Source organism: Pipistrellus kuhlii, unplaced genomic scaffold (assembly GCF_014108245.1).
Source record: "Pipistrellus kuhlii isolate mPipKuh1 unplaced genomic scaffold, mPipKuh1.p scaffold_m20_p_30, whole genome shotgun sequence".
Lineage (NCBI taxonomy): Eukaryota > Metazoa > Chordata > Mammalia > Chiroptera > Vespertilionidae > Pipistrellus > Pipistrellus kuhlii.
Window position 1 is genome coordinate 1,069,793 of NW_023425530.1, and position 24,354 is coordinate 1,094,146.

At 54.4% G+C, this 24,354-nt stretch overlaps 1 protein-coding gene across 3 annotated transcripts; it reads left to right on the forward strand.

Moving 5' to 3' along the window:
- On the forward strand, positions 1-24,354 carry PIAS4 (protein inhibitor of activated STAT 4). Of its 3 annotated transcripts, none has more exons than XM_036459900.2 (11): positions 1-132; positions 5,557-5,983; positions 13,398-13,482; positions 14,216-14,257; positions 14,611-14,701; positions 14,811-14,939; positions 15,058-15,163; positions 18,141-18,214; positions 18,304-18,464; positions 21,679-21,842; positions 22,645-24,354. In XM_036459900.2, the coding sequence occupies exons 1-11, from the start codon at positions 106-108 to the stop codon at positions 22,908-22,910; spliced, it is 1,572 nt and encodes a 523-aa protein (XP_036315793.1). In that variant the 5' UTR covers positions 1-105; the 3' UTR covers positions 22,911-24,354. The 3 variants fall into 3 exon arrangements, with proteins under 3 accessions (XP_036315793.1, XP_036315794.1, XP_036315792.1); XM_036459901.2 differs by having other exon boundaries at positions 21,712-21,842; XM_036459899.2 differs by lacking the exon at positions 1-132 and adding an exon at positions 2,707-2,897 and having other exon boundaries at positions 21,712-21,842.

Sequence of the window (24,354 nt, forward strand, 5' to 3'; positions counted from 1 at the left end):
CGAGCGGGCGCTAATTGGCTGCGGCGACGGCCCCGCCCTCGAGTGGCGGACGATCACGTGACGCGACGCTGGGGGCTCCCGGCGCGGGGGACGCTGGTGGCCAAGATGGCGGCGGAGCTGGTGGAGGCCAAAGTGAGTGAGCGGCGGCGACGCCGGCCCGGGCGGGCGGCCGAGGGGGCCAGGGCCAGGCGGCGGTCCGGGTCTGCGACTTCCGCATGGGGCCCCACGGTGCGGACCGCCTGCGGCTCAGCGCCCGGCCCCCTCGGTCGCCCCCCCGGCCATGGGGCTCCGGTTGAGGGCGGGGGGCGGGGAGGCCGGAGGCGGGGGGCGGGGCCCCCAAACCTCACCCTAGTCTTCGCGCGGGGAAACGGCCCTGGGCTGGAGGCTGGCCTCTCCCCGCTTCAGCCTGGGCGCTTAGGGTCCACGTCTCCAAACTCGGGCACCGGGTCGCGCCTCCCAGCTTGAGGCACAGTCCCCCCGGACAGCATGAGGGGCTGGGCTGCTCGTCCGCTCCTCGCCCCGAGCCGAGCCCGGGTCCGTGCTCTTCGGCCTGGGGGAGTGCCTTCGCCTCCCCGCCCCTCAGGGCACGGAGGGCCGTCATCTGGGTCTCAGCTTCCCGGTCCAACCGGGCAGGCTGCGGTTGGCGACTGCCTGCCCAAAAGGGTCCCCTGGCCCTTCTGCCACTGCTCCCATCCTCCGGGGTGAGGACTCAGGATCCTCAACTGTCCCCAAACACAGCCTGTCCTCCTGGGGTCTGTGCCCCAGGGTGGAGTTTGGGGCCCCTCTTGGGCTCTCGAGTGGATCCCAGAGCCCCGCCCCCTCTTGATGCCCTCACTCTCACCCCCAAGTGGACGCGGTGTTCGTTGAGCTGGTTCTGCCCCCTGGGATGGAGTCCTGACCCCTGAACTTGGTTCGGAGCCTTCCTAACTACTCTCTCTCCATTTGGGGTACCGGGCTCCCTCTTCTTCCTCCATCTTTCCAAACCCTTAGGACAGCATCTGGGAGGCTTTGGACTCTGCGCCTGGGATCTCTAAACCTCACACATGCGGTATCAGACACTAATCTTGGATGCTTCCCTATATTCTCCCCAATGAGTCTACTCAGAGCGAACCACTCTCCCCACACAGTCCCCAGAGCCACTGCTTTAGATCCCTTTATGCACCCAGCTCTGGTTTCTGAACCCCCCTCTTTCTGCTGGTCTGTTACGTTGTCCTTGTTGGTTTCAGGATGATAGGCCTCTTTGTAGGCTAGTTCCCGGGTGCCTCTCCCCATACTCCAGTTTGGGGTCCAGATCCCACATCCCATAGATACCATTCCCTCTCCTGGCTTGGGACCCCTTTGAATCCTCTTAGGACTAAACTGGGAGCATCTCCACCCAAGGGGATATACCTTCCCAGGTGCCTCTCCCGAGGACAAGCTCCAGAACCCTTGCCTCAACTAGATTATGATTCTCCTCTTCTTCCCTGAGAAGTTAAGGAACATGGTACCATGGAAGTTCTTCACTGGACAGAAGCACTGCCTCTTGCCCCCTTCTGGTCTCCCTTCCCCAACAGCTTGACCTGTAAATGTTTCCTCTCACTCATCCCTCTCCTTCCATCTCCCTTCACTTCCTGGGATCTGAAATGCAGCCCTCTATGTTCTGTGATTATAGGGTATTACCCTCCCTTCACCCAGAACACCCTACCCCCTTCTCCCATACCCACACCTCATACACGTCTGCACTTCTCGAGGGTTTGGAGAAATTGAAACTTGTTCTAGAGAAGTAGAGCGGTCTGAACTCTGCAAGCCCAAGGGGGCAGCCTGCAGGCCTGATGTCCCTGGAGCCTGAAATTTAATCTCCTCCAGGGGCCATTAGCGTGACTCTGGACCCCCACCCTCCCCGGCAGAGGGTGGGTCTGAAGTCTTTTTATTCCATGCAGAGCCTTGAAATATGATCCAATGAACTCTATTTGACCCTCCGGTGGCTGGGCGCCCCCTCCCCCCCAACCCAGTTAAATTAAGTGGACCCTTTTTTCAAGTTCTCTAAAACACTAGCCTCCATTCAGGGGGCTTGCGACTGCAGCACCACTTGCTCTGTCCTAGGGAGCTTTCTTTCTCCTTCAGTCTCTTGTGGTCATTGTGAAGTGCCTTCCATGTAATTGAAATGTCCCCCCTTTTAGGCGCTTTCCTAACCTCTCAAGAGCTGGACATTCTGTCTTTTGAGGTGCAAAGTAGGCTGGTTCAGGGGAATACTGGACATCTGAGACTTAACCCAAGGCCCCTGAGCGGTATTGGGCCGGTGAACTCCTTGGGATACTTTGTAGCAGTTTGTTTCCATCTCCTGTTTCCTGGTGAGAGGGGCTTTAAGTTCCCCCCCTGCTCAATAAGCTGGAAAGGGGTTAAGTTAGATGCTCTATCTAGGCTGCTGTTTCTCTATGCAGCTAGTGCAACTCTGGAAGCCCTTGTGGCCTGGTGCTGTTTGTAAACACAGATCTAAGGGGCAGGATGAAGCCTCAGCAGGAGCTGATCTGTCAAGCCCTTGGGGCTTCCTTCTGAATGCTGTGCCCCTCCCAACCCTCCCTCCCTCCCACCCACTCCCCAGTGTCAAGGACAGGCTCCTCCCTGTTGGCAGCTGCTTAGAAATCAGAGTGACAGCTTGAGGGGTGTGTCCCCGGATGCTGCGGCAGGAGCTCCGGACGTCTAACCTGGTGGGAGAGGGTGTGCCATGGGGCGGGGAGGGGGTCTTCCAGGGTAGGATGGCGGCAGGAGATGTGTTGTGGTTGGATTCAAAGGCCAAGCCCACCTGCCTATGTCTCCATGGGAGGCCATCAGCTTGCACATGGCAGCGCCTCTCCCCTCGCTGGCCTTGGACCTCTTCCAGAAGAAACAAATCTGTGAGCCTTTTTTCTCTGATCAAGGTAGGAAGTCAGGCTGAGAGAGGTGAAGCCTCTTTGTTTCAAAGCATTCTGGACTCTCTGAGGACCAGCAGGCTGCTTAGGTACTTAGGTAGGGAATGTGCTGTTGAGTGAATGTCCTTCCAGACCCCCAGGCAGCTGGGTGTGAGTGGAAGGTCCAAATGCCAGTCCTGTCATTGCCACACAGAGGGACTGGGCCAACCACTTCCCTCTGGGAGCCTCAGTTTTCTCACCTATATAATGTTCGAAGCCCTTGTGAGATGAGTGACTGAGAACTCCCTGAGGTAGTTGGCACATGATAGACACTCCACGGCTAGAGTGCAGGAGTAGGAGGAAGACCCTGCAGCGGAAAAAGGCTCCCCCTTGAGGGTTTGCAGGCAGGACTGGACAGCCCCCTCTGCTCTCTGGGTGAGCCTGGTGTTGTACTGATGGAGGGAATCTTAGCTCTTGCGCTGACAAATGAGGAGCCCAAAGTGCAGAGAGGCCTGATGGCAGACCTAGGGTCGTCTGGGAACCTAGCGCAGAATCTGGTTTTGAACCCAGGGCTCCTGAGTCAGACTCCATGTCTCACCCTTAAATAGCCAAGAAATGGGAAACATCAGTGTCTCCTGGCATTGAGGCTGCTACGTAAACCCTGGCAGGGTTCCCACCCACCTCCAACAATACACTTTCTCAGGTTTAGTTTAAGGGATTTATTGGTTTGTTTGGGTGCTATCCTGCCCCATGCTCACCAGCTTTCCATATCCACTCTTGTCACTTGTACTGTGTTGTTTTTCTGTTCCCCCTGGAAGTGTCTTTCCCCACCACATTTCGCTCAGGCCATCTTCAGGGCTCAGCATGAGTGATCTGAAACTCTGCTGGCCCATCCTCTCGCTACACTGTGCTTATGAAGCTATTGGGAAACTCATTCCCCTGGTGCCCCAGAGTCTCACAGAGGGAATGTGCCTCCAGCTAACCCCAAAGGAAACATTGCAATCAGCTGAGCTCTTGGGTTTGGCTTGATTTAGTTGGAGGGACCCTGCTAGACCTCATTACTTTGCCACAGTTCAGTTAACAGCCTCTCCAGCTGCTGGATTCCCAGAGCCTTCTCAGACCCATGGTTCTTTTTTTTTTTAAAATCCTTACCCATTCATTTTTAAAGTGGAAGAGAGAGGGAAAGACTGAGAGATATTTTTCCATTCATTTTTAGAGTGGAAGAGAGAGGGAAAGACGGAGAGAAACATTGATGTGAGAGAAACACGGTGATTTGGTTGCCTCCTGCATGCACCCTGTCCAGGGCACAGGGGGGAGTTGAGCCTGCAATGGAATTATGTGCTCTTGACCAGAATTGAACCTGGGACCCTTTGGTCCACAGGCTGGCATTCCATTCACTGAGCCAAACTGGTTAGGGCTTGGTTCTTAATCAGGGCTGATCCTGCCCCCAGGGGATATTGGAAGATGTCTGGGGGACGTTTGTGATTATCATGACTGGGATTTGGAGGTGCTCCTAACATCAAATGGGTGGGGGCAGGGATGCTGCTTAACACCCCACAATGTCCAGGGCAGCCCCCACAGAGGACAATCCAGCTCACTTGTCTGCATTGCCCACCCAGATGTAGAAAGCCTATTGGAATAATCAGCTGTAGGTCAATACTGGGCACAGGGTAGTAGAGATAAACAACTCCTGGCATCAGAGTGGGGCCTGGGTTTGAATGTTGGCTGTAATATGGAGCTTACACCAACCTAGGGGGTGTTTTAAGAGTCAAAGTTAGCCGAAACCGGTTTGGCTCCGTGGTAGAGCGTCAGTCTGCGGACTGAAAGGTCCCGGGTTCGATTCCGGTCAAGGGCATGTACATTGGTTGCGAGCACATCCCAGGTAGGGGGTGTGCAAGAGGCGGCTGGTCGATGTTTCTCTCTCATCGACGTTTCTAGCTCTCTCTCTCCTTTCCTCGCTGTAAAAAGTCAAAATATTAAAAAAAAAAAAAAAAAAGTCAAAGTTAAGTACATAAGACATGTCCAGCTCAGTTCCTGGCAGGTGATTAGTATTAAGTTGTGGCTATCATCCAGACCAAAGGGAAAACATTGGCTGACATTGGTTGCACATTCATTCTGCTTTGCATGAGTTACCTCATCAGGTCTTTCCCACACTCCAATGAAGTGGATCCTGCCATCTCCCCAATGAAGAGACTGAGGGTCAGAAAGGCCATCAGTGTGCTCTGTTTTGGGAGTGGCTGAGGCTGTTTATGGGAAAAACAGGACCCAGTTTCTGCCCTGGGGATGCTTTTAGGCCTGAAGATGTGAAAAGAGAACCTAAAATAGAAGGCGGGCGTGAGGGCAGTCAGAAGAGCTTTTGCTGTGTTGGCAATGCCGAGGAATGGAGGAGGAGGAGGGCAGCAGGGCTGAGCTGGGAGGGGGCATCATGTGCAAGGTGAGCTTCAGTGAAGTGGAATCAAGCCCAGGCCAAGTGAGATTGATACCAAGGCCTCCTCCTGGGCTCCCACTCGCACCAGCCAGAATGAAAGCGGAAGGAGTGTGGGATCAGGAGGTAGCTGACAAGGGCTTCATTTTGTTATCCCCCCCACTTGGCTCAGGCAGTTCAGGGAAGCCCCTATGCCCCATTGGTGGCTCCTGATTCTGGCAGCCTTTCCCTCTGAGCATATGTGTCTGTGGTTGCTCTTCCCAGAACATGGTGATGAGTTTTCGAGTCTCCGATCTTCAGATGCTCCTGGGTTTCGTCGGCCGGAGTAAGAGTGGACTTAAGCACGAACTTGTCACCCGGGCCCTCCAGCTGGTTCAGTTTGACTGTAGCCCTGAGCTGTTCAAGAAGATCAAGGAGCTCTACGAGACGCGCTACGCCAAGAAGAGCTCAGAACCCATCTCCCAACCCCACCGGCCCCTGGACCCCTTGACCATGCACTCGACCTATGACCGGGCCAGCACTGTGCCCAGGACTCCACTCACAGGCCCCAACATTGACTACCCTGTGCTCTATGGGAAGTACTTAAATGGACTCGGACGGCTGCCTGCCAAGACTCTCAAGCCGGAAGTGCGCCTGGTGAAGCTGCCCTTCTTCAACATGCTGGATGAACTGCTGAAGCCCACTGAGCTCGGTGAGTCCACGTCCTCTGCCTTCCAAGTTCTGGTGCCTGTGGCCATGGAAGGTTTTCTGAGAAGCAGCAAAGTCGGGGCGGCCAAAGTCTTGTGGGTCTTTAGATTAATAACCTAGTGCCATCTAACGATATTTCCCAAATACCAGCAGCTTAAAAGTTGAGAGTTCCAGTTTCCAAGGGTTAGAACTCTGGAACGGTCTATCTGGGTGGTTCAGACTCGGAGTCCCTCAGAAGATCAAAGTCAAGGTGTTGGCCAGGGCTAGCGATGGTTGTAAGCCTGGTGTCAGCCTCAGCTGCTGTCTGAGCTCAGGCTGGGGAAAGCTGACCAGCCTCAGCTTCCTGGGCCTCCAGGGCTCCAAGTGGAATGTCCTGGGCCTCTTGTTAACACTCAGATTTTTCGAGTGCTCTCAGAGACCCCACCTATCATCTCTTACATATCAAACCGTCCCCCCCTCCATTTATTAATTCACTCACACAGTGTATATTTGAGCACCAGCTGAATGGGAGCCCCTACATGTGTGCGTACACACACACTCACAGCCCCCGTTGAACCCCCACATCTTAGCTTGGCCCCTGCTACATGCCAGGCATAGGCCCTGGTCCTGAGTTGGTCCCTGGGTGCTGTGGCAGAGGTCACAGTCCCTTCATTGGCTACTTGGCTCACTGCCTTCCATCCTGCTGACCCAGCATCCTCTCTTGCTCAGCCAGGGGGCCCCTCTTTGCATGCAGACTTCAGCTTCAGTCCTGTGTCAGCCTGCCCCCTCTGTCCCGCCTTAGGTGTGGGGGAGGGGTGGGGGTGAGCTGCCTTTCTCTTTTTTCTTATAGACCTTGGGCTTTGGGAATTTGAGCCAGAAGGGCTGTGGTTCTAGGTGAGGCTGCAGGAGGTAGAGGAAGGAGTTCTGATGGTTTTGGCTTTGGAGTCTGAGGCCGTCCTCTGCTTTCTCTCTGACACAAGATATTTCTCACCAGCCCCCAGGTGGGGAGCTGGTGGCCCGGCAGCACCTGTCACAGGGTTGATGTGGCAGTGCTGGAGTCTCAGGACGACTTCCTCCTTCTCTGCTCCCTCAATCTCTCTAGATGCTGGAACCCATCACTGGTTTCTCTGCGAGGTTTTGGGGTCCTCAGAACTGGCTGGCTAGCTAATCCTGAAGGTTGAGGTGACGTTTTCAGATTCCAGAATCATCTTTTAAATGGGGAAGCTGGGTTTTCACCAGGAAGCTCAGGGCAAGCCTGGTGCTGGGTGGGGAATGAAGCTGGAGGTGACTTTGAACTTGGGGCAGCTTGCAGGCTCTCATCCCCTGCCTGGACCATGGGCTTCCTTCCTGTACTGCAAGCCTGCAGCCACTCCCACCCCATAGTGCATTGCTTTACTCTGTTCCCCCAGGGACCCTGGTCACCTGATCTCCGGGAGAGTCTGCTCCCCTGACTACACCAGGAATTATTCTACTGGTGGCTCAGAACAAAGAGGCTGACCCCGCCCTGCCTCTGCTCCCACCCACTTGCCTGCCCCTGTCCCAGGGTGTACCCCTTCACTGAGAGTCCCCCCCTTTTTAAAACAACAACAACAACAACAAACACTTGAGGGATGCCTGGGTTCCTAGAGAGAGGCCTCACTGAGCACAGGCCCTACCCCTGTAGCACTCTGGTCCCTCTGTTCCCAGGCCGGCAGTTGTCCGCCCATCTTACACCCCGGGCACCTCTCCATGGGAATTCTGGCACGTTGGCCTTGCCCGAGAGCTACCTTAGGAGGCTGTGCTCGGCCAGCTTCCCTTTACCCCTTGCATGACCTGTCAACCATAACAAGGCTGGCTTCTAGATGGAACCCGCACTGGGACAGCAGACTTAAATCACACAGGGTGTCCGGGGAGGGGGAGGGGAAGAATAGAGCCACAGACTCAGAAGTGAAGGACCTTAGGACACAGGTGATATCCTCTGGCTGGGCAGGACCTGGCCCAAGGTCTCACAGCATTGCTAGGAAGGGGCTCCAGGGCTGTACTCGGCCCTCATCTTGATTTTCAGCCTTCTCCACACCATCAGTGCTTGCACCCCTGCAGGGAAGCAACTGTTCTGAGCCACATAAAGGTTCTGGATCCCAGGCCTCCTCTCTGCACGAAGGGCCCATCTGTCTTTCCCTTCCCAACCGGGATAGGCCAGTAGCCAGGCGCTCCCAGGGCAGGGGCACCTGCTTCTAAATTGCAACAGAGTTTAGAGGGGTCAGGAATGTGATCCTGGGTCATGCTACTTTAGCTTGGGGCTCACTGGGTACCTTACAGCCTGAGAGTTCCCCCAGCCCAGCCACGTAGGGTGTCAGCCAGAATCTGACAAAGAAGGCCCAGATCTCCCTGTCAGGACTGGGTTGGGGGAGGGAGGCTGTTAGGAGACTTGCGGGCGGAAAGAAGGAAAACACAGCCTGGCGCAGTGCTGCTCTGAGAGCTCCCAGCATCCTGTGGCCAGCTCCTCACAGTGTGGGACATTCAGCCTGCCCCCACTGCACCCCGTGTCCTGATAACTCCAGATGCCCCCTAAAGGTGATCAGCACCCAGGTGGTTGAGGGCTGTTGGTCTGGTGCCTGCCCCATCGGTCATTCGGCCTGAGCCCTTTGGCTGGCATTGCCTAAGCAACAAGAAGGTGGTGGGGTCCCTGGCCTGGCACATTTTGCCAGGAAGTTGCACTAGAGGTGATTATAAACAGTGCCGTGTTAGGAATGGCCTGATTGTGGAATATATGGTCTATCAGTACCAGGAGCCCCTTATTATGCATTTGTGGGGAGGTGGCATTCCTGTCCAGACCTGAGGTGTGAGTAGCATAAACTGGACAAAACAGGGAGCAGGAAAGTGTGTTCCAACCAGAGGCCCAGAGGTGAGAGAAAGCTTGTAAATGGAAGCCATTGTGATCAGAGCATGGTGTGGCATAGGAGGAAGGGAGAACAGAGGCCAAAGAAACATGAGACGGGTGGGCCAAGGGGACCCAACGGCTTTGGAGTTACTGAAGGTCCCGTGAGCTTTTCCAGGTCTTGTTTTCCTGAGTTCTTTCTGAGGCAGGTATGATTCTGAGGTGCAGTGGCCTGCCTGCCGTCCCATAGCCAGTGTGGTACATACTTAGCCCCATTCCGTGATGTGGGAGCCTGGACAGTCCTATGGCATTCCAGGTCCCCCGCTGCAAGCAGACGGGCTTGTGAGATGGAAGACCAGTCCCATCAATGGACTTCTTCAAACTCCCCCCCCCCCCCATTTAAACTTGATAAAATTACGTGTTCGTCATAGGAAACATGGGGTAGTAGTAGAGAAACTAGCTGTGGCTGTGCCCATGGAGCATCCCTACTGGCCGTGTGGGCTTGCCGCCTTCTTTTCTCCATGGGGCGATCCTCTGAAGATGTGGCTGTTCCCTGACTGTTGTCTTGTCACCCTCCTCCCACCACCCCAGTATATTGTGAGCATCAGGTCCTTAAATATTCTTTGCTGGTGCAGTTTTCGAGGCTGCCTGGCAGCCTGGGGTGGAGATGGATGTGTGGGCCCTCCTGGTTTGTCAGTATCTCGGGTCTAGCCCAGGGGCTGGTTCTCAGAATTCCCATTCCCTGGAGGACTCAGAGCAAGGGGTAAGGGGTTCCCTCCCTCTAGTCCCTGAAAGGTGCAGAGGCATGTAGTTGTAAGCAGGGTCTGGGAGGGCATATATCCACAGCTACCCAGTTTCCGGCAGTGTGGATGACAACTAAAGTACTTTTTGGTTCAGTTGGTGCCCATGATGATCCAAAGACACCTGGACATTGTGTTGATTCTTAAGAGGTAAAGATTTTGGAGAAAAATGAAGCAGGGAAGGAGGTGAGAGTGCCAGAATTGCAAGGGTGGTGGTGTAGGGTTTTTTTAATTTAATTTTATTTTATTAATTCTCAGCTGAGGGTATTTTTTCCATTGATTTTTAGAGACAGTGAAAGGGGATGGTTTTTAGAGACAGTGAAAGGGGGTGGGGGAGAGAAAGGGAGACTTTGATATGAGAGATACACATCGATTGGTTGCCTCAGGCACACATCCCAATCAGACCTGGGGATCGAACCTGCAATTCAGATACGTGCACTTGATCAGAAATTAGACTTGCAACCCTTTGGTGCACGGGCTGACTGATGCTCTAACCACTGAGAACACCATCCAGGACAGGTGGTGCAGGTTTTTGTGTGTTTTTAAAAAAATATTTTATTGATTTTTTTACAGAGAGGAAGAGAGGGATAGAGCTGCTTCCTGCACACCTCCTGCTGAGAATTTGCCTGCAACCAAGGTACATGCCTTTGACTGGAATCGAACCTGAGACCCTTCAGTCCACAGGCCGACACTCTATCCACTGAGCCTAACCAGTTAGGGCTTGGTACAGTTTTTAAATAAAGGTGCTTGGGGAAGGCATTTTCACAAATTTAAAAGATACCAGGGAGGTGGAGATCATTGAGGGAGGAATGATCTAGCTAGAAGAGGGTGTGGTACATGCAAAGACCTCAAGAGGGGATGTATTTGACGGTAGGGAGCATAGGAGGAAGCCAGGGTAGCTGCTGTGGAACTATGACTACAGAGCTGGACAGATCATCCCGAAGCCATCTGCAGCAGACAGTGAGCCCTGGGAGCCTGGATACCAGCAAGTGGTATTTGCACTGATGAGAACGGGCAGTGGTGGTGGGGAGAGGAGAGCACTGAGTGCCAATAGGACTGGCTGAGGAGTTGATGGGGGAGGGGATGTGACAAGAGTCATGGATGATGTCTACATCTCAGCCCTGAACAGCTGCAGGTGGAACTGGTGAAGGCCTGGTTTTGGAGAATCCCCAGCCCCCTCCTGATGGTGGTGTAAAGTATGCCTTGTCCCAGCTGAGGTGGCAGCTCACCTCCCGCCAGCCACCTGGCTTCCTAGGGGAGCAGTCAGCCACCCCAGGCCAATGACACAGCAGAAAATTAGATTCAGCCAAAACCGGTTTGGCTCAGTGGATAGAGCGTCGGCCTGCGGACTGAAAGGTCCCAGGTTCGATTCCGGTCAAGGGCATGTACCTTGGTTTCAGACACATCCCCTGTAGGGGGCGTGCAGGAGGCAGTTGGTCGATGTTCCTCTCTCATCGGTGTTTCTAGCTCTCTATCTCTTTCCCTTCCTCTCTATCAAAAAATTAATAAAATATGCCAAAACTGGTTTGGCTCAGTGGTAGAGTGTCGGTCTGCGGACTGAAGGGTCCCAGGTTCAATTCCGGTCAGGGGCATGTACATTGGTTGCGGGCACACCGCAGGAGGCAGCTGGTCGATGTTTCTCTCTCATCGATGTTTCTAGCTCTCTATCTCTCTCCCTTCCTCTCTGTAAAAAAAAATCAATAAAATATATATTTTTTAAATTAGATTCAGAGTCCTCCCAGTAGCCTCACCTAGAAATAGGAGCCATTCTAGGAAAGGGACCCTGGGTTCTGGTCCTTCCACCACCAGCTTGTCAACCTTTCTTAAATAATGTTTTAGAGAGGAAGAGAGAGAGAGAGAGAGAGATGGAAACATTGATTGGCTGCCTCCGCACATCCCCTTCTGGGGATCGAGCCCGAAACCCAGGCATGTGCCCTGAGAGGAATCGAACTAGAGAACTCTTGGCTCTTGGTTCCTGGGTTGATGTTAAACCTCTAAGCCACACTGGCCAGGCTTGCCCACCTTTCTTATACTGTTGCTGCTGGCAGAGCTCCTGGCCAGTGAGTGTGTGGCTCCCAAGAAGCCTGCTGGGGTCCTTTTCCCTTTCTCCCTGGGGGTCATATGGCATCTGCTTTTTTTTTCCTGGGGGTCACTATGAAGTGGGGTGGTATCTTCTCCCTGGGGGTCACTGTGACGTGGGGTGGCATCTTTGACCCCCACCCAGTCTTGACAGCCCAAATAATCTGAAGCCTCCACAAATGCCCTTGGGCTCTTTGGGCAGGCCTGACTGAGGTGTCTGCAGATGGCCTACCAATGTCCCCATAACCAATTAGGTGACCTTCTCAGGACCCCAACCAGGACTCTGAAGGGACCAGCAGGGCCCTCAACAAACAAGCATGAGTGGGCAGTATGTGGCAATTGCAGCAGCCGCCTCTATCCACCACACCAGCTATAGACTTGGCTGTGCACTCCGAGAGGTGAATCCTGTGCATGGAGGACACCTAGACTTGGACCAGGATAGGGGTACATGGCCCCTCACCGATCTGGAGTATAAACTCAGGCAGTCTGGCTTCTAAGCTGGAGCTGGTTTTAAGTTTGAATCACATTTAAATAGATTACCTGTTGTGGTTTGGAATTCAGAAGGTTCCAAGACAAGGGTTGGCCAATTAGGGTGGGACCAACCCCACTGTCTGCCTGTTTTCCTAAACCAGTTCTATTGGTGCACGGCCACACCCATGTGAACACTTACTGTCTCTGGCAGCTTCCATGCTACAAGGCAGAGTGAGGACATCAAGGCAGAGACCTTGTGGCTCAAAAAAGCCAAAAATATTTATACTCCAGCTCTTTATAGAACAGTCTGCCCACTCCTGTTCTAAAGGATTTGCAGTATAAATTTTAAAAGCTCCCTCCTACCTCCCCCGTCCTCTGAGGCTGTGATTGTGGCCAGTTCTCACACCCCCTCCCCCAGAGACATCTCTTGCACAAATAAGCCAATGTGCACTTGCACAGACCCCCTCCCTCCATGTGGTTGCACAAGTAGCAGCATGATAAACACAGGGCTCTGCATCTGCTACTTTCAGGTGACCAGAACGCCTTGGAGATTACTCCTTATTAGAACACAAAGAGCATCTTGATCCTCTGTTATCTGTTTTCCCAGGTGCATAGTATTCCTTTGTGTGAGACCTCCTGTAGCATGTCTTAACCAGACTCTGTTGACTGGCAATCAGGTGGTTAACAGTTTTCTGCTAATAGAAACCATTCTGAGTAATGTATGACTGTGAGCGTTTCTCCTGTATGTGTGAGAGTGTGTGTGCTGATGGGCACGTGCTCACCAAATGTGCCAGAACAGCTGTTTGAGGTGGGGACAGAGTTGTTGCTGGTGTCTTACAGACCTGAAGAGAGCAGCCTGGCTCAAGGGTACGTGGCCTGTCTGTGCTGCATCCTCCCAGTAGCAGCTCTCTGCTACTCTCCCCTGGAGTAGCAGTTAACAGTTTTCCTGAAAAGACACCTGAACTCCACAGGGATGATAAAGCTACTGCTTTGAAAGTGACCCTTGGTGGGGGGATGGGGTGGGTCAGTGGTAAATATTCCCTGGACCATAGGCTGAGGTTTGGTCCCAAGAAAGAGCAGGTTCCCTCTACCCTCATCCCTGCCTAGTAGGAGTCAGTCTCCCATTTCCTGCTTCCCGGCCTGAAGAGGGCCAAGCAATAGAAATGACCATGATCATGGTTGGCACCCTTGCTGGGGACCACACATGACCCTGATCCCATGTTTGTGTTTAGTTCCACAGAATAACGAGAAGCTTCAAGAGAGCCCGTGCATCTTTGCGTTGACGCCCAGACAGGTGGAGCTGATAAGGAACTCCAGGTGCTCTGGGCCCACCCTCTGCTGACCTCCATGGCTGGATGGTGGGTGGGTGTGGTCTCAGCTGGCCTAGGAGAGCTTTCAGCCAGATCTGATGCAGAACCTGCACTCTCACCCCCATTCCAATCAGGGTCTGTGTGCACAATCAGCAGCCCACGGGGGTGCCAGTGTCTCCCTTTAACAAGGTCTGTCCCACTTAGCATTGTTGACATCAGGGCCAGATCATTCTCTGAGGGAGGCCTCCTGGCACTGTAGGGTGTTGACCAGTGTCCCTGACCTCCACCCTCTCGGTGCCAAGAGCACCCCCAGTCCTTCTGACCACAGTCCCAGACATAGCCAGTGTCCCTGGGGCAGAGTCGCCCAGGTTTCTGACCCTGCTCTCTGAGACTCCATCTCCAGCTGAGACAGCAATCACCATTGGAGCAGCCGCTTGTTGGGGCACTCGGCACATGCTAGGCCCGCACCCACCAACCTACTAAATATCCACACCAGCCCCCATTGTCCAGAGAGGGGAAGTCACTGCCCCACGTCACCAGTGAGTAAATGGCAGGAGAGAACGTTCGAGGTGGTATCTATTGGTCTTTGATCCCAAGGGAGGTAGTGGGTTAGGCTGCCTGGCTTGCCCAGGAGAGGCCAGTGGTCACCCAGCTGAAGGGTTGGCGTCGTGTACCAGGTGCACTCCCACCTCACTGACCACTCCTTTCCTCTCCTTCCCTGTGGTTTCCTTGGGGCACAGAGAACTACAGCCTGGGGTCAAGGCCGTGCAGGTCGTCCTAAGGTAAGCCCAGGTGTGCCAGCTCCCCATGGGAATCCTTGGCTATTTCCGCCTTGGGTGGCTACAGCCCTGCCGTGTCCCACCCCAAGTGCATTGAAGCTAGGTCCCCCTTCCTCACGACAGCCCTTCTGAGGCTCCCAGCTAGAGGTAGAGCCTGTTTCGTCTTCCTACTGGCTGTCCTTGGCTGTGGACACACCACTCTCCATCCCCTACTCAGGCCAGACGGGCCGTGAGGTCCCCGTGTGCAGCCCCGCATGTGATCTACCCATCAGGCAGACGCAGCCCGGTCTGGCATCCCTGCCTCTCCCAAGGGCCCCTCCCCTGCCCTCAGCCCCCTGGTGCCACTGTCATTGCAGAATCTGTTACTCAGACACCAGCAGCCCTCAGGAGGACCAGTACCCACCCAACATTGCTGTGAAGGTCAACCACAGCTACTGCTCAGTCCCGGTGAGCAGGGTGCATGGGCAGCTCCCAATCTGTTGTTGGGGTGGCGGGCGTGGAGGGAAGGGCAGGGACACAGACCATCTGCAGTGGCTGAGCCTCCATCTGTTCCCAGGGCTACTACCCCTCGAATAAGCCTGGAGTGGAGCCCAAAAGGCCCTGCCGCCCCATCAACCTCACTCACCTCATGTACCTGTCCTCGGCCACCAACCGCATCACCGTCACCTGGGGAAACTATGGCAAGGTGAGTGGGGTGGGTGCTGCCCACTTGCTCGCCCCATCAGCCCTGCCATCCCTGTGCTACCTCTGCTCACCCTTCCTGGCCCACCCAGCCCTAACACCCTTCCCCTCTCTATCCTCAGAGTTACTCGGTGGCCTTATATTTGGTGCGGCAGCTGACCTCCTCAGAGCTGCTGCAGAGGTTGAAAACCATCGGGGTCAAGCATCCGGAGCTGTGCAAGGCACTGGGTGAGCACTGCAGTGCCTCCCCTAGGTGACTGAGTGTGGGTTTGGCTGTTGCTGCTTACCCTCCTTTCGCTGGACGTGAGGAGCTTGTCTACAGGGGGTGCCCCGTCAGGAACCTGGACCTTCCAGGGTCCATACAACACCCTTGGGGCCAGGGAACTCGGAGGCCTCTAGAGGATGCTGCCCTGTCAGTGCAGAGGCCGGAGGCAAGGACAGGCAAGGTGTGCTTACAGACTCTAGTGAGCCGGGGGGGGAGGGTGCGCTGAGCATGTGGGGCTTGTATGGAGCCTTGCAGGCGTGGAGGAGAGGAAGGCCTCAGGTGATGGGTCTGGCCTGATGGCTGCAGTGCAGGGAAAGGGCGGTGGGGCCAGGAGCACGGAGAGGAAGCAGAGGCCGGATTCATGGTTGAAGGTGCCTAGGGGATGACCCATGTCTGATTAGAAATGGTAAGACCGTTTTTCCCCCCTTTTTCTTTGTACTTTTTACAATAAAAAAACGTGTGTGTGGGAGTCACAGCATTTAAAAAACCAACAAAACATGCCATCAAAAGTGATAGATAAAACCTAGAACTGGTTCTGTCTCTCCCTGTGTCCCTGCACCACAGCTGTGCTCAGGAATGCCTCCACTTGGAAGCCGTGTGGTCAGACCACTGGCTCCTCCTGATCTCAGATGATTGCTGATGCCGTCTGACGGTCAGATCACTGGCTCCTTCTGATCTCAGATTATTGCCGATGCCGTCTGACCAGTGGGGTCACTGAGGGCAGAGTCGCGGAGTCAAGGCCCGTGACCCCGGGGCCTGAATCTGTGTACCCCACCCTGCTGCCTCCCCCTTCCCTCAGAGGGCCCTTTCTTCAGCCCCAGTCCACCTGCCTCTCTCCGGTGGAGACAGTGGCCAATCTGACCTGAGTGCCTGTTGTCAGGGGCAGTTCAGCGTGGGGACTGGCTCATCCGGGCACCGACAGCCCACAGGATGGAGCGTGGGGCAAATAGAGGCCTGGCTTGACTCCTCAGTGAGGAGTCAGGGCCTCGTAGAATTGTGAGCTGGAGGAGTGTCTGTGACACCTGGACCCCTGGTAGGATGGACTGTTAGGTTTTTGCTGAAGGAAGCCCTGGCCAGCCCCAAGGTAGGCATCATCACCAATAGAACTTCTAGTGACAACTGGGAAGTCCTATTTTTTGTCTCACTTGAACCCTTCCCGATGCACATGCCTTCTCTCTGTCGGGAAAAGTGAGGCTTTGCTTCAAAACTCAGCGTGGTCCTGTGGAGGCTCAGTTTAATTAAAGTTAGAGGGTCCCAATATGCCAAGGTTTAAGGTTCAGTCTCTGGTCAGGGCACATACAAAAAGCAATCGATGAATGCATAAATAAATGGACAACAAGTCGTATGTTTTTTTCTTTCTCTCTCCTCTTCCCTCTTTTTCTCTACTTCTCTCTCTTCCCCACCTCTCTAAAATCAATTTTTTAAAAAAGGGGGGATGGTCACGGTGATGGAAAAATAATAAAAATTTTTAAAAATCAGTGATACTGCATCCATTCTTAGCTTCCCAGGGTCATTTCGATGAGCCAAGGCCTCTGGGTCCACTGTTAGTACTTGTTAGGCAGAGCAGGGAACCATGGGATGGAAATTTATACTGAGGTGTGATTGACTGTGAGAGGGGAGATGGGGCTTCCTGGAGACTGCAGCCTGTTGGGCGCAGTTCTGGCTTCAAGCAGGCTGGCATCCACTCTGCAAGACCCAGTGTTTGTTTGCCCTGAGACATTTGGCTTCGAAAGCAGAACATGCAGCTCTGGCTGGTGTGGCTCAGTGGATAGAGCCTCAGACTACGGACTGAAGGGTCCCAGGTTCGATTCCAGTCAGGGGCACATGCCCAGGTTGTGGGCTCAATCCGCAGTTAGGGACGTGCAGGAGGCAGTCAATTAATGATTCATCATTGATGTTTCTCTTTTTTTTTTTTAAATTCATTTTATTGATTTTGTACAGATAGGAAGGGAAAGAGATATAGAGTTAGAAACATCGATGAGAGAGAGTCATCAATCAGCTGCCTCCTACACACCCCCCACTGGGGATGTGCCCGCAACCAAGGTACATGCCCTTGACCGGAATCGAACCCGGGACCTTCAGTCCCCAAGCCGACGCTCTATCCATTGAGCCAAACCGGTTTCGGCGATGTTTCTCTTTTTAAAAAAAATTTATTGATTAAGGTATCACATGTTTGTCCTCATCCCCCCCACCCCGCATTCCTATCCCCCACTGTTCCCCACGCATGCTCCCACCCCCCTGTTGTCATCGACCACTGGTTAGGCTCATATGTATGCACACAAGTCCTTTGGTTGGTCTCTCCCTTTTATTCCCACTCTCCCCTACACTCCCTCTGAGGTGATGTTTCTCTCTCTCCATCTCCCTCTCTGAAATCAATAAAAAAAAATATATTTTTTAAGAAAGGAAAGAAAGCAGAACGTGCAGGAAAAGGAAAGGGGAGACTCGTCCCGGGGCTGCACCAGGTGCTTTTCCTTCGGCCTTTTCCCAGCTCACAGTCAGAAGGAGGGCTTTGGTGCTGCGAGAGCACGTTTCCACGTTGTGTCTGACTTTCTGGCGCCGTCGCCATCTCTTCCTTTACTAGAGAAGTAACGTTTGGTTGTGGAAGGGAAGCTGCTGGTAGGTTGCTCCTACCCTTGCGGGCCCATGGTGAGCACTCCTGCACGGGGACTTCGGGGCTCCCTAGTGGGCCGTCTTGAAGCAGGGGCCCTGCCTCCCACCAAGGCTTCAGGGATGGTTTTCATCAGAATTAACAAGGCACACAGGTAGCTCTTTTGATAGCTGTGTGTTGCCTGGATCTTTCCAGAAAAGTCCTGTTGGTTTGCCTTATGGTGCACCCAAGTTGTCAGAAATAACCGTGGCTGCTGCCCAGCTTGCCTCCTGGCCTGGCCCTGCGGGCACCTCTGCCCCTTCCCCACTAACACTGCTGCCCCTTCTCCACAGTCAAAGAGAAGCTTCGCCTGGACCCTGACAGTGAGATCGCCACCACCGGCGTGCGGGTCTCCCTCATCTGCCCAGTGAGTCAATGCGGTGGTCCCCCCCCCTCACCTGGGCATTATGTGGGGGCTGCCTGGTGGCCTGCTCACCCCCCCTTCTCTCCCCGCAGCTGGTGAAGATGCGGCTGTCCGTGCCCTGCCGGGCAGAGACCTGTGCTCACCTGCAGTGCTTCGACGCTGTCTTCTACCTCCAGATGAACGAGAAGAAGCCTACCTGGATGTGCCCGGTGTGCGACAAGCCAGCCCCCTACGACCAGCTCATAATAGACGGGTGAGTCACTAAGGCCCAGGGGGACTGCACTGCCTGCTGGGCTGCACCTCACCTCAGGGTTTCTGGGGAGTGAGCAGCAGGGCCATGCAACTTGAAGGCCTCTGTGCCTTTGGGCAGCTTTGGAAGTCCCAGGTTACAAACAGGCAGGATTTATCTGTGCAGCAGCAGGAGTGTGGCTTAGGGTTCAGAAGTGGGGCTCTAGCCCTAGCTGATTTGGCTCAGTGGATAGAGCATCGGCCTGTGGACTGAAGGGTTCCGGGTTCGATTCCAGTCAAGGGCACATGTCTGGTTGTGGACTCCAATCCCCAGTGGGAGGCATGGAGAAGGCAGGCAATCAATGATTCCCTCATCATTGATGTTTCTATCCCTCTCTCCCTATCCCTTCCTCTCTGAAATCAATATATATATATATATATATATATATATATATTTTTTTTTTTTTTTTTTTTTTTTTTAAAAAAAAAAAAAAAGGAAGTGGGGCTCTGGACCCAGGAAGTCCACTATTCCCTGGATGACCTTGTGTTCTTGGGAGCTGTTTTTCTGCACAAAACACTGGGACCTGAGAAACCCTTAACCTCCAGTCTGATGCACAAAGCTGCTTCTTGAAGTTTGTTCAGTACAACCTTAGTCATGCGCTCCATAGCAAGGTGAAAAGGACACACATCTCCACCAAATTCTGGTCACATTCTCCTTGCCCTGCCTAGATGATGCTGGAAAATGGCAGACTGTCCCTCAGCCTAACAAGCAGGCCGTCCCCACACTGCTTGGGGACAAGGGGCAAAAGGCTGTTTTGTAAAAAGGGAAACTTTACTTAGGTCTTGGGTTTCCAGAAACCGAGCCCAGCACCTGACTGAGCAGCTCCTGCCAGGCACTGGCCACACCCACCCCTGTCCCCAGAGTCTGATGGAGGCAGGGAGAGGCGGCAGCCTAAACAGAAGTTGGTTCTCAGCTCTGGACCCACCAGCCATTGAAAGCTGGGACTCGAAACTTGGGGTGTGTACACAGTAGGGTTGGGAATGACCTGTAGGGGCTGGGTGCACATTTGTCCCCTCATTCAAGCATTTATCTCAGGTACCGTGTTCAGGGTCTTGCCAAGCCCTCCCTCCCAACTGTCGCAGGAGGTGGACCTTAGTTGTCCCTTCCTTTCAGATGGGGAGACTGATACTTGGGGATAGTCACCTGCCTTGGGACCCTCAGCTCTTAGGTAGCCAGGCCAGATTCAGGCAACTCTGAGCTGGATCCCCTCCCCAGAGGAGCTGAACCAGAGCCCTCTGTGCTACCCAACCTCCTGGTGCAATGAGGAGGCCCCTGGGGCTGGACATGAGGTCTGGGTCTGAATGGCAGCTCTGTTCCCAGCCTGGCAGCTGGGCCGCCCGGCCGCCTCCCTCCCCCTCGCAGGCCTAGAGGGGTCACTCAGGCTCGGGTGGAGGCGGCGCTGGCGGGGTTGGGGACAGTGCTCCGCCCCACTCAGACCACGGTCCCAGAAGCCCCTGGGGCCTCACGGAGCCCAGGAAGCTTCTGGAGGAAGGCTTTTGGTTTATGTATGCACTAGAGGCCCAGCGCACAAATTTGTGCACAGGTGGGGTCCCTCGGGGTGGCCTGCGGGGATTGAGCTGAAACCCGCAGTCCAACACCACCTGCAGCTCTTACTGGCCACTCCCACCCATCCCGCCATCCCCGCCCCTGTGCCTGCCTCGGCAAAATCAGCCCTGGTCCAGAGAGGCTGCTGCTGCTGCAGTGCTTGCCATGAGCCCTGCATCTTGTACCCTCCTGAGGGGAGTGGCCTGTGGGATCGGGCTGAAACCAGCTCTGACATCCCCCGAGGGGTCCCAGATTGTGAGAGGACACAGGCCAAGCTGAGGGACCCCACCAGTACACAATCAGGGCTGGGGAAGGACTGCGGGAGGGCTCTAGGGCATGTCCAGCCCATCTCACTCAGTCCCGATTGGCCAGACCCCAGCAGCAAACTAACTTTCTGGTCGGAGTGTCTACCCCCTGATGATCATTAGCATATCATTAGCATATTATGCTTTGGTTGAACAGTCAACCAGTCACTGGATGACCAGACACTTAGCATATTAGGCTTTTATTATATAGAATTCTTTGAGATTCTGCCATCTGTTCCTCTCTGGCCCTAGGCTGGGTGATCCAGGTGTCCCCTAAAGTACTCTGTCCCAGACCCTGTCTTCAGGGAACTCCCACCTGGGCTGTGGGGACAGGGAGAACTGAGTCAGATCCAGATACTGTTGCTTATGCTCTGCCTAGAGGAAGAGGAACTGTAGAGTGGGGCTTTGGAGGGTGAGTAGGATTTTTCCAGGTAGAGAAGTGCATTGCTGGGAGAGCTTTGTTCACGCAAGGGTGACCCTGGGGGTGGGCCTATGAGTGTGGCGATGGAGGGGAGGCCAGAGGGTAAGGACCCCATCAGCTCCAGAGTGTGTCCTGGAGCAGGACAGCCTCCCTCCTGTATGACTGTGACCTAGGTGGTCAAATTCACTTGGAGGCAGGTGCGACTTTGACACTGAAGAAATGCTGGGGGCCATGGTGACCCATTGCACCAGGCCTGGCCATTACTGTTCCTCAGGCCCCCCAGCTGCTGGAGATGGTGGGGGAGACTGAGGCTAGTAAGTGTCAGAGAGCAGGGACTAGACTAGAACCCAGGTCTGCTGCCACTCGGTCTTGTGGCCTCAGGGAACTCACTCCTCCCCAGGTCTTAGGTCCTCCGTTTTAAAATGGGCCTGGCTGGCCTCACCTCAGCAGCCAGTCCCCGGGTCAGAGCACACCTCGCTGGCTCTGGTCTGCCACGGGGCCTTCGAGCAGCGCATAACCGCCCTCCGAGCCAGTTTCCTTATCTGTAAAAATGGGGGTAGCAGACTCGGATGCCAGGGAGGGGGCGCTCGGTTAGGGGAAGGGGTGGGCAGGACCCTCTGGCCAGCCTCCCGGGCCCCGTGCTCTTAAGGCGTTGGAGGGAGTGCCTGCACTGTGCCACGAGTGGGTGACTGCAAGCCTTCAAAGCCACGTGGCAGACCCTCCCAGAGGGCCTAGCTGTGCAGACCCCATGCAGGAAACACTGGCCCCCTCTCCCTCCAGGAACTCAGATCACTGGGGCCTGGCTGGTGCTTTCATTAAACTTCTTTTGCTAAGAACAAAGTGGCCTAGCGAGCATCCCACCGGACTCCAGGAGAGCAGGGTACGGCTCAGCTGGCCTAAGAATCAGCTCTCCTGTACCGCCCCTCCTCTACGTGCCCAGGCTCCTCTCCAAGATCCTGAGTGAGTGTGAGGATGCCGATGAAATTGAATACCTGGTAGATGGCTCCTGGTGTCCGATCCGTGCCGAGAAGGAACGCAGCTGCAGTCCCCAGTGTCCCATCCTCGTCCTCGGTGAGTCCCTGGCCCGGTCTCCAACTGTCCCTTCGTTTGCCCAAATACCTATTCTGGGGGTTTGGTAGTTTCTGAGTTTGACTTGTGTCCTGCTCTGTGACATTTTCATCTAATACACAGCCACCCCAAATGAAAAAGACAAAACCAAAAGGAAAAACAAAACAGGAGCCCTGGTGAGATAGTTCAGTTGGTTAGAGTGTCATCCGATATGCTGTGGTTGTGGGTTCGATCTTCAGTTAGTATACTTCCAAGAATCAACCAATGGCCCTAGCTGGTTCGGCTCAGTGGATAGAGCGTAAGCTGGCGGGTTGAAGGGTCCCGGGTTCGATTCTGGTCAAGGGCACTTGCCTGGGTTGTGGCCTCGATCCCCAGTAGGGGGCATGCAGGAGGCAGCCAATCAATGATTCTCTCATCATTGATGTTTCTATCTCCCTCTCTCTTCCTCTCTGAAATCAATAAAAATATATTAAAAAAGAATCAATGAATGCATAAAAATAAGTGGAACAAAAAATTGATGTTTCTCTCTCTCCCTTCCTCTAAAATCAATACATAAAATATTTTTTTTAAATGTAAAGGAAAAATAAAACAGCCACCCCTATGGAGTGGATCCCATCCCCTCAGAGTGGCACAGACCAGGGCTCAGAGCTCTGCACTGCAGGGAGCACACAGTTACTTAGCACCTGCTGTGTGCCGGGTCCTGTACAGGGTGCTTCCCAACATCAGGAGACTGCCCTGCCCCTTGCCCCCTCGTTTCCTCATCCGGTGGTCAGCAGACCTGAGCCTCTGTCCCTGTCGCCCTCAGGCACCTCGGACACCAATGGGCTCCTCGCCAGCCCCAACGTCAACGGTGGCGGCAGCGTGCTTGGGGGCTCTGGAGGCGGGGGCGGCACAGTGGGCAGCATTGAGAATGGGAAGCTGGGAGCTGACGTGGTGGACCTCACGCTGGACAGTTCCTCATCCTCAGAGGAAGAGGAGGAGGAAGAGGAAGATGAGGAGGACGAGGACGAGGATGGTCCCCGGCCCAAGCGCCGCTGCCCCTTCCAGAAGGGCCTGGTGTCGGCCTGCTGACCGATCGTCACCACCAACTGGTCGGACACTCAAATTTTACTGGTGCTCACCACGCAGGGGGGTGCAGGCGGGCCTTGGGGTGCAGAGGGAGGAGTGATTTTTTTTCTTTTTATTGTTGTTCATATGGTTTTCCACCCCTTTCCCTGGATCCTGGCACCTGTACCTCTGGACTCTCCTATTGGAGGATTAAAAAAAAAGTAAAATTACAAAAAAAAGTACAAAAGAGAAAAATGAAACAAAAAACAAACTCTTAAAAACAAGATGAGCCACCCACACAGCTGTTTCCCCAGCAGGAGTCAAAACCCAGAAGAGGGGTGGGCAGGACACTGCATCTCCCAGATGCCCCACCTCCTCCGATAACCATTCCAGCTGGTACAGAGGGACCTGGGGCTGGCGGGCGGGGGCAACAGGGAGGACTGAGGGGCTCCCTGGCAGCAGCCACGACTTGGACATTCATGTTCCTTTGCTTTTCTTCTCTCTGTGAACTGTCCTCTTGCCCAGAGACCCTGGAGTGGGCCTCTGAGCAGTGAGAGTTTTAGCCAAGAAGCCATGGAGTGGGGTGGGGTGGGGAGGGGTGATGGGAGCCATGAGCAGATGGGAGGGGGTGGGCTAGGGAGGGTTTAGCCACAGATGTGTTGTATTTTTTGAAAGTGCAATAACTTGGTATTTTGAAGACCCAGCATGTGGCCAGAACCCCCTTTGAGGTGGGGCTTCAGGGTGCGGCACCGTGTGGCGTGGGGGGGTCAGTTTTTAGCCAGCTACCTCGGTAACTCCAATTCAGGTTAACTTCCCTACGGAACAGTGCGGATGTCCACAGGTGCCACCGCCGGGAAGGTGGCCACCTCTGAGGGGCAGCAGGGACTCCTGCCCCGTCCTCTTAATTTGGGGTGGTTCCTTCCCCTCTTGCTCTTGGGTTTTCCGACGGGTACAAGGCCTGCCCTGCAGCCCCTCTCCCTGGAGCCTCATACTCGTCTTCCAACAGGACTGGGCCGGGGGCCGCCCTTTAGCAACCCAGTTAGCCTTGGGTGTGGCCCAGCAGCCATGGGGCTTCCATAGAACCCCAGACGCCTCCAGGGACCTGCAGCTGGGTGCTTGGCCCACCGCCCAGCATCCTTGCCCCCTCAGAAGCCACACTTCCCCAGACCACTTCCGCCTGCCCTCCTGTGTTGCTTTTTCTCTTCCCTGTCCCTTCCCCACCAACCCCAGAATAATTTTCCTTTGTATAAACAACTCTACTAGTCAGGAAGCAATATCATTTCAGGTCTAAAGACGAAAAGGACATAAATCTGGTCGAGGGCAAATTCAGTTTTACTGTATAAACTCAGTTGCGCAGTCCAGCCTCCCTCAGTCTGCACTGGCAGCTGAAGGCCGCTGTTTTCTAATATTTGTATTCTAATTTAATTGTTTTTTTAAAAATGCAAATAAAAAGGTCACGGTGAAGCCA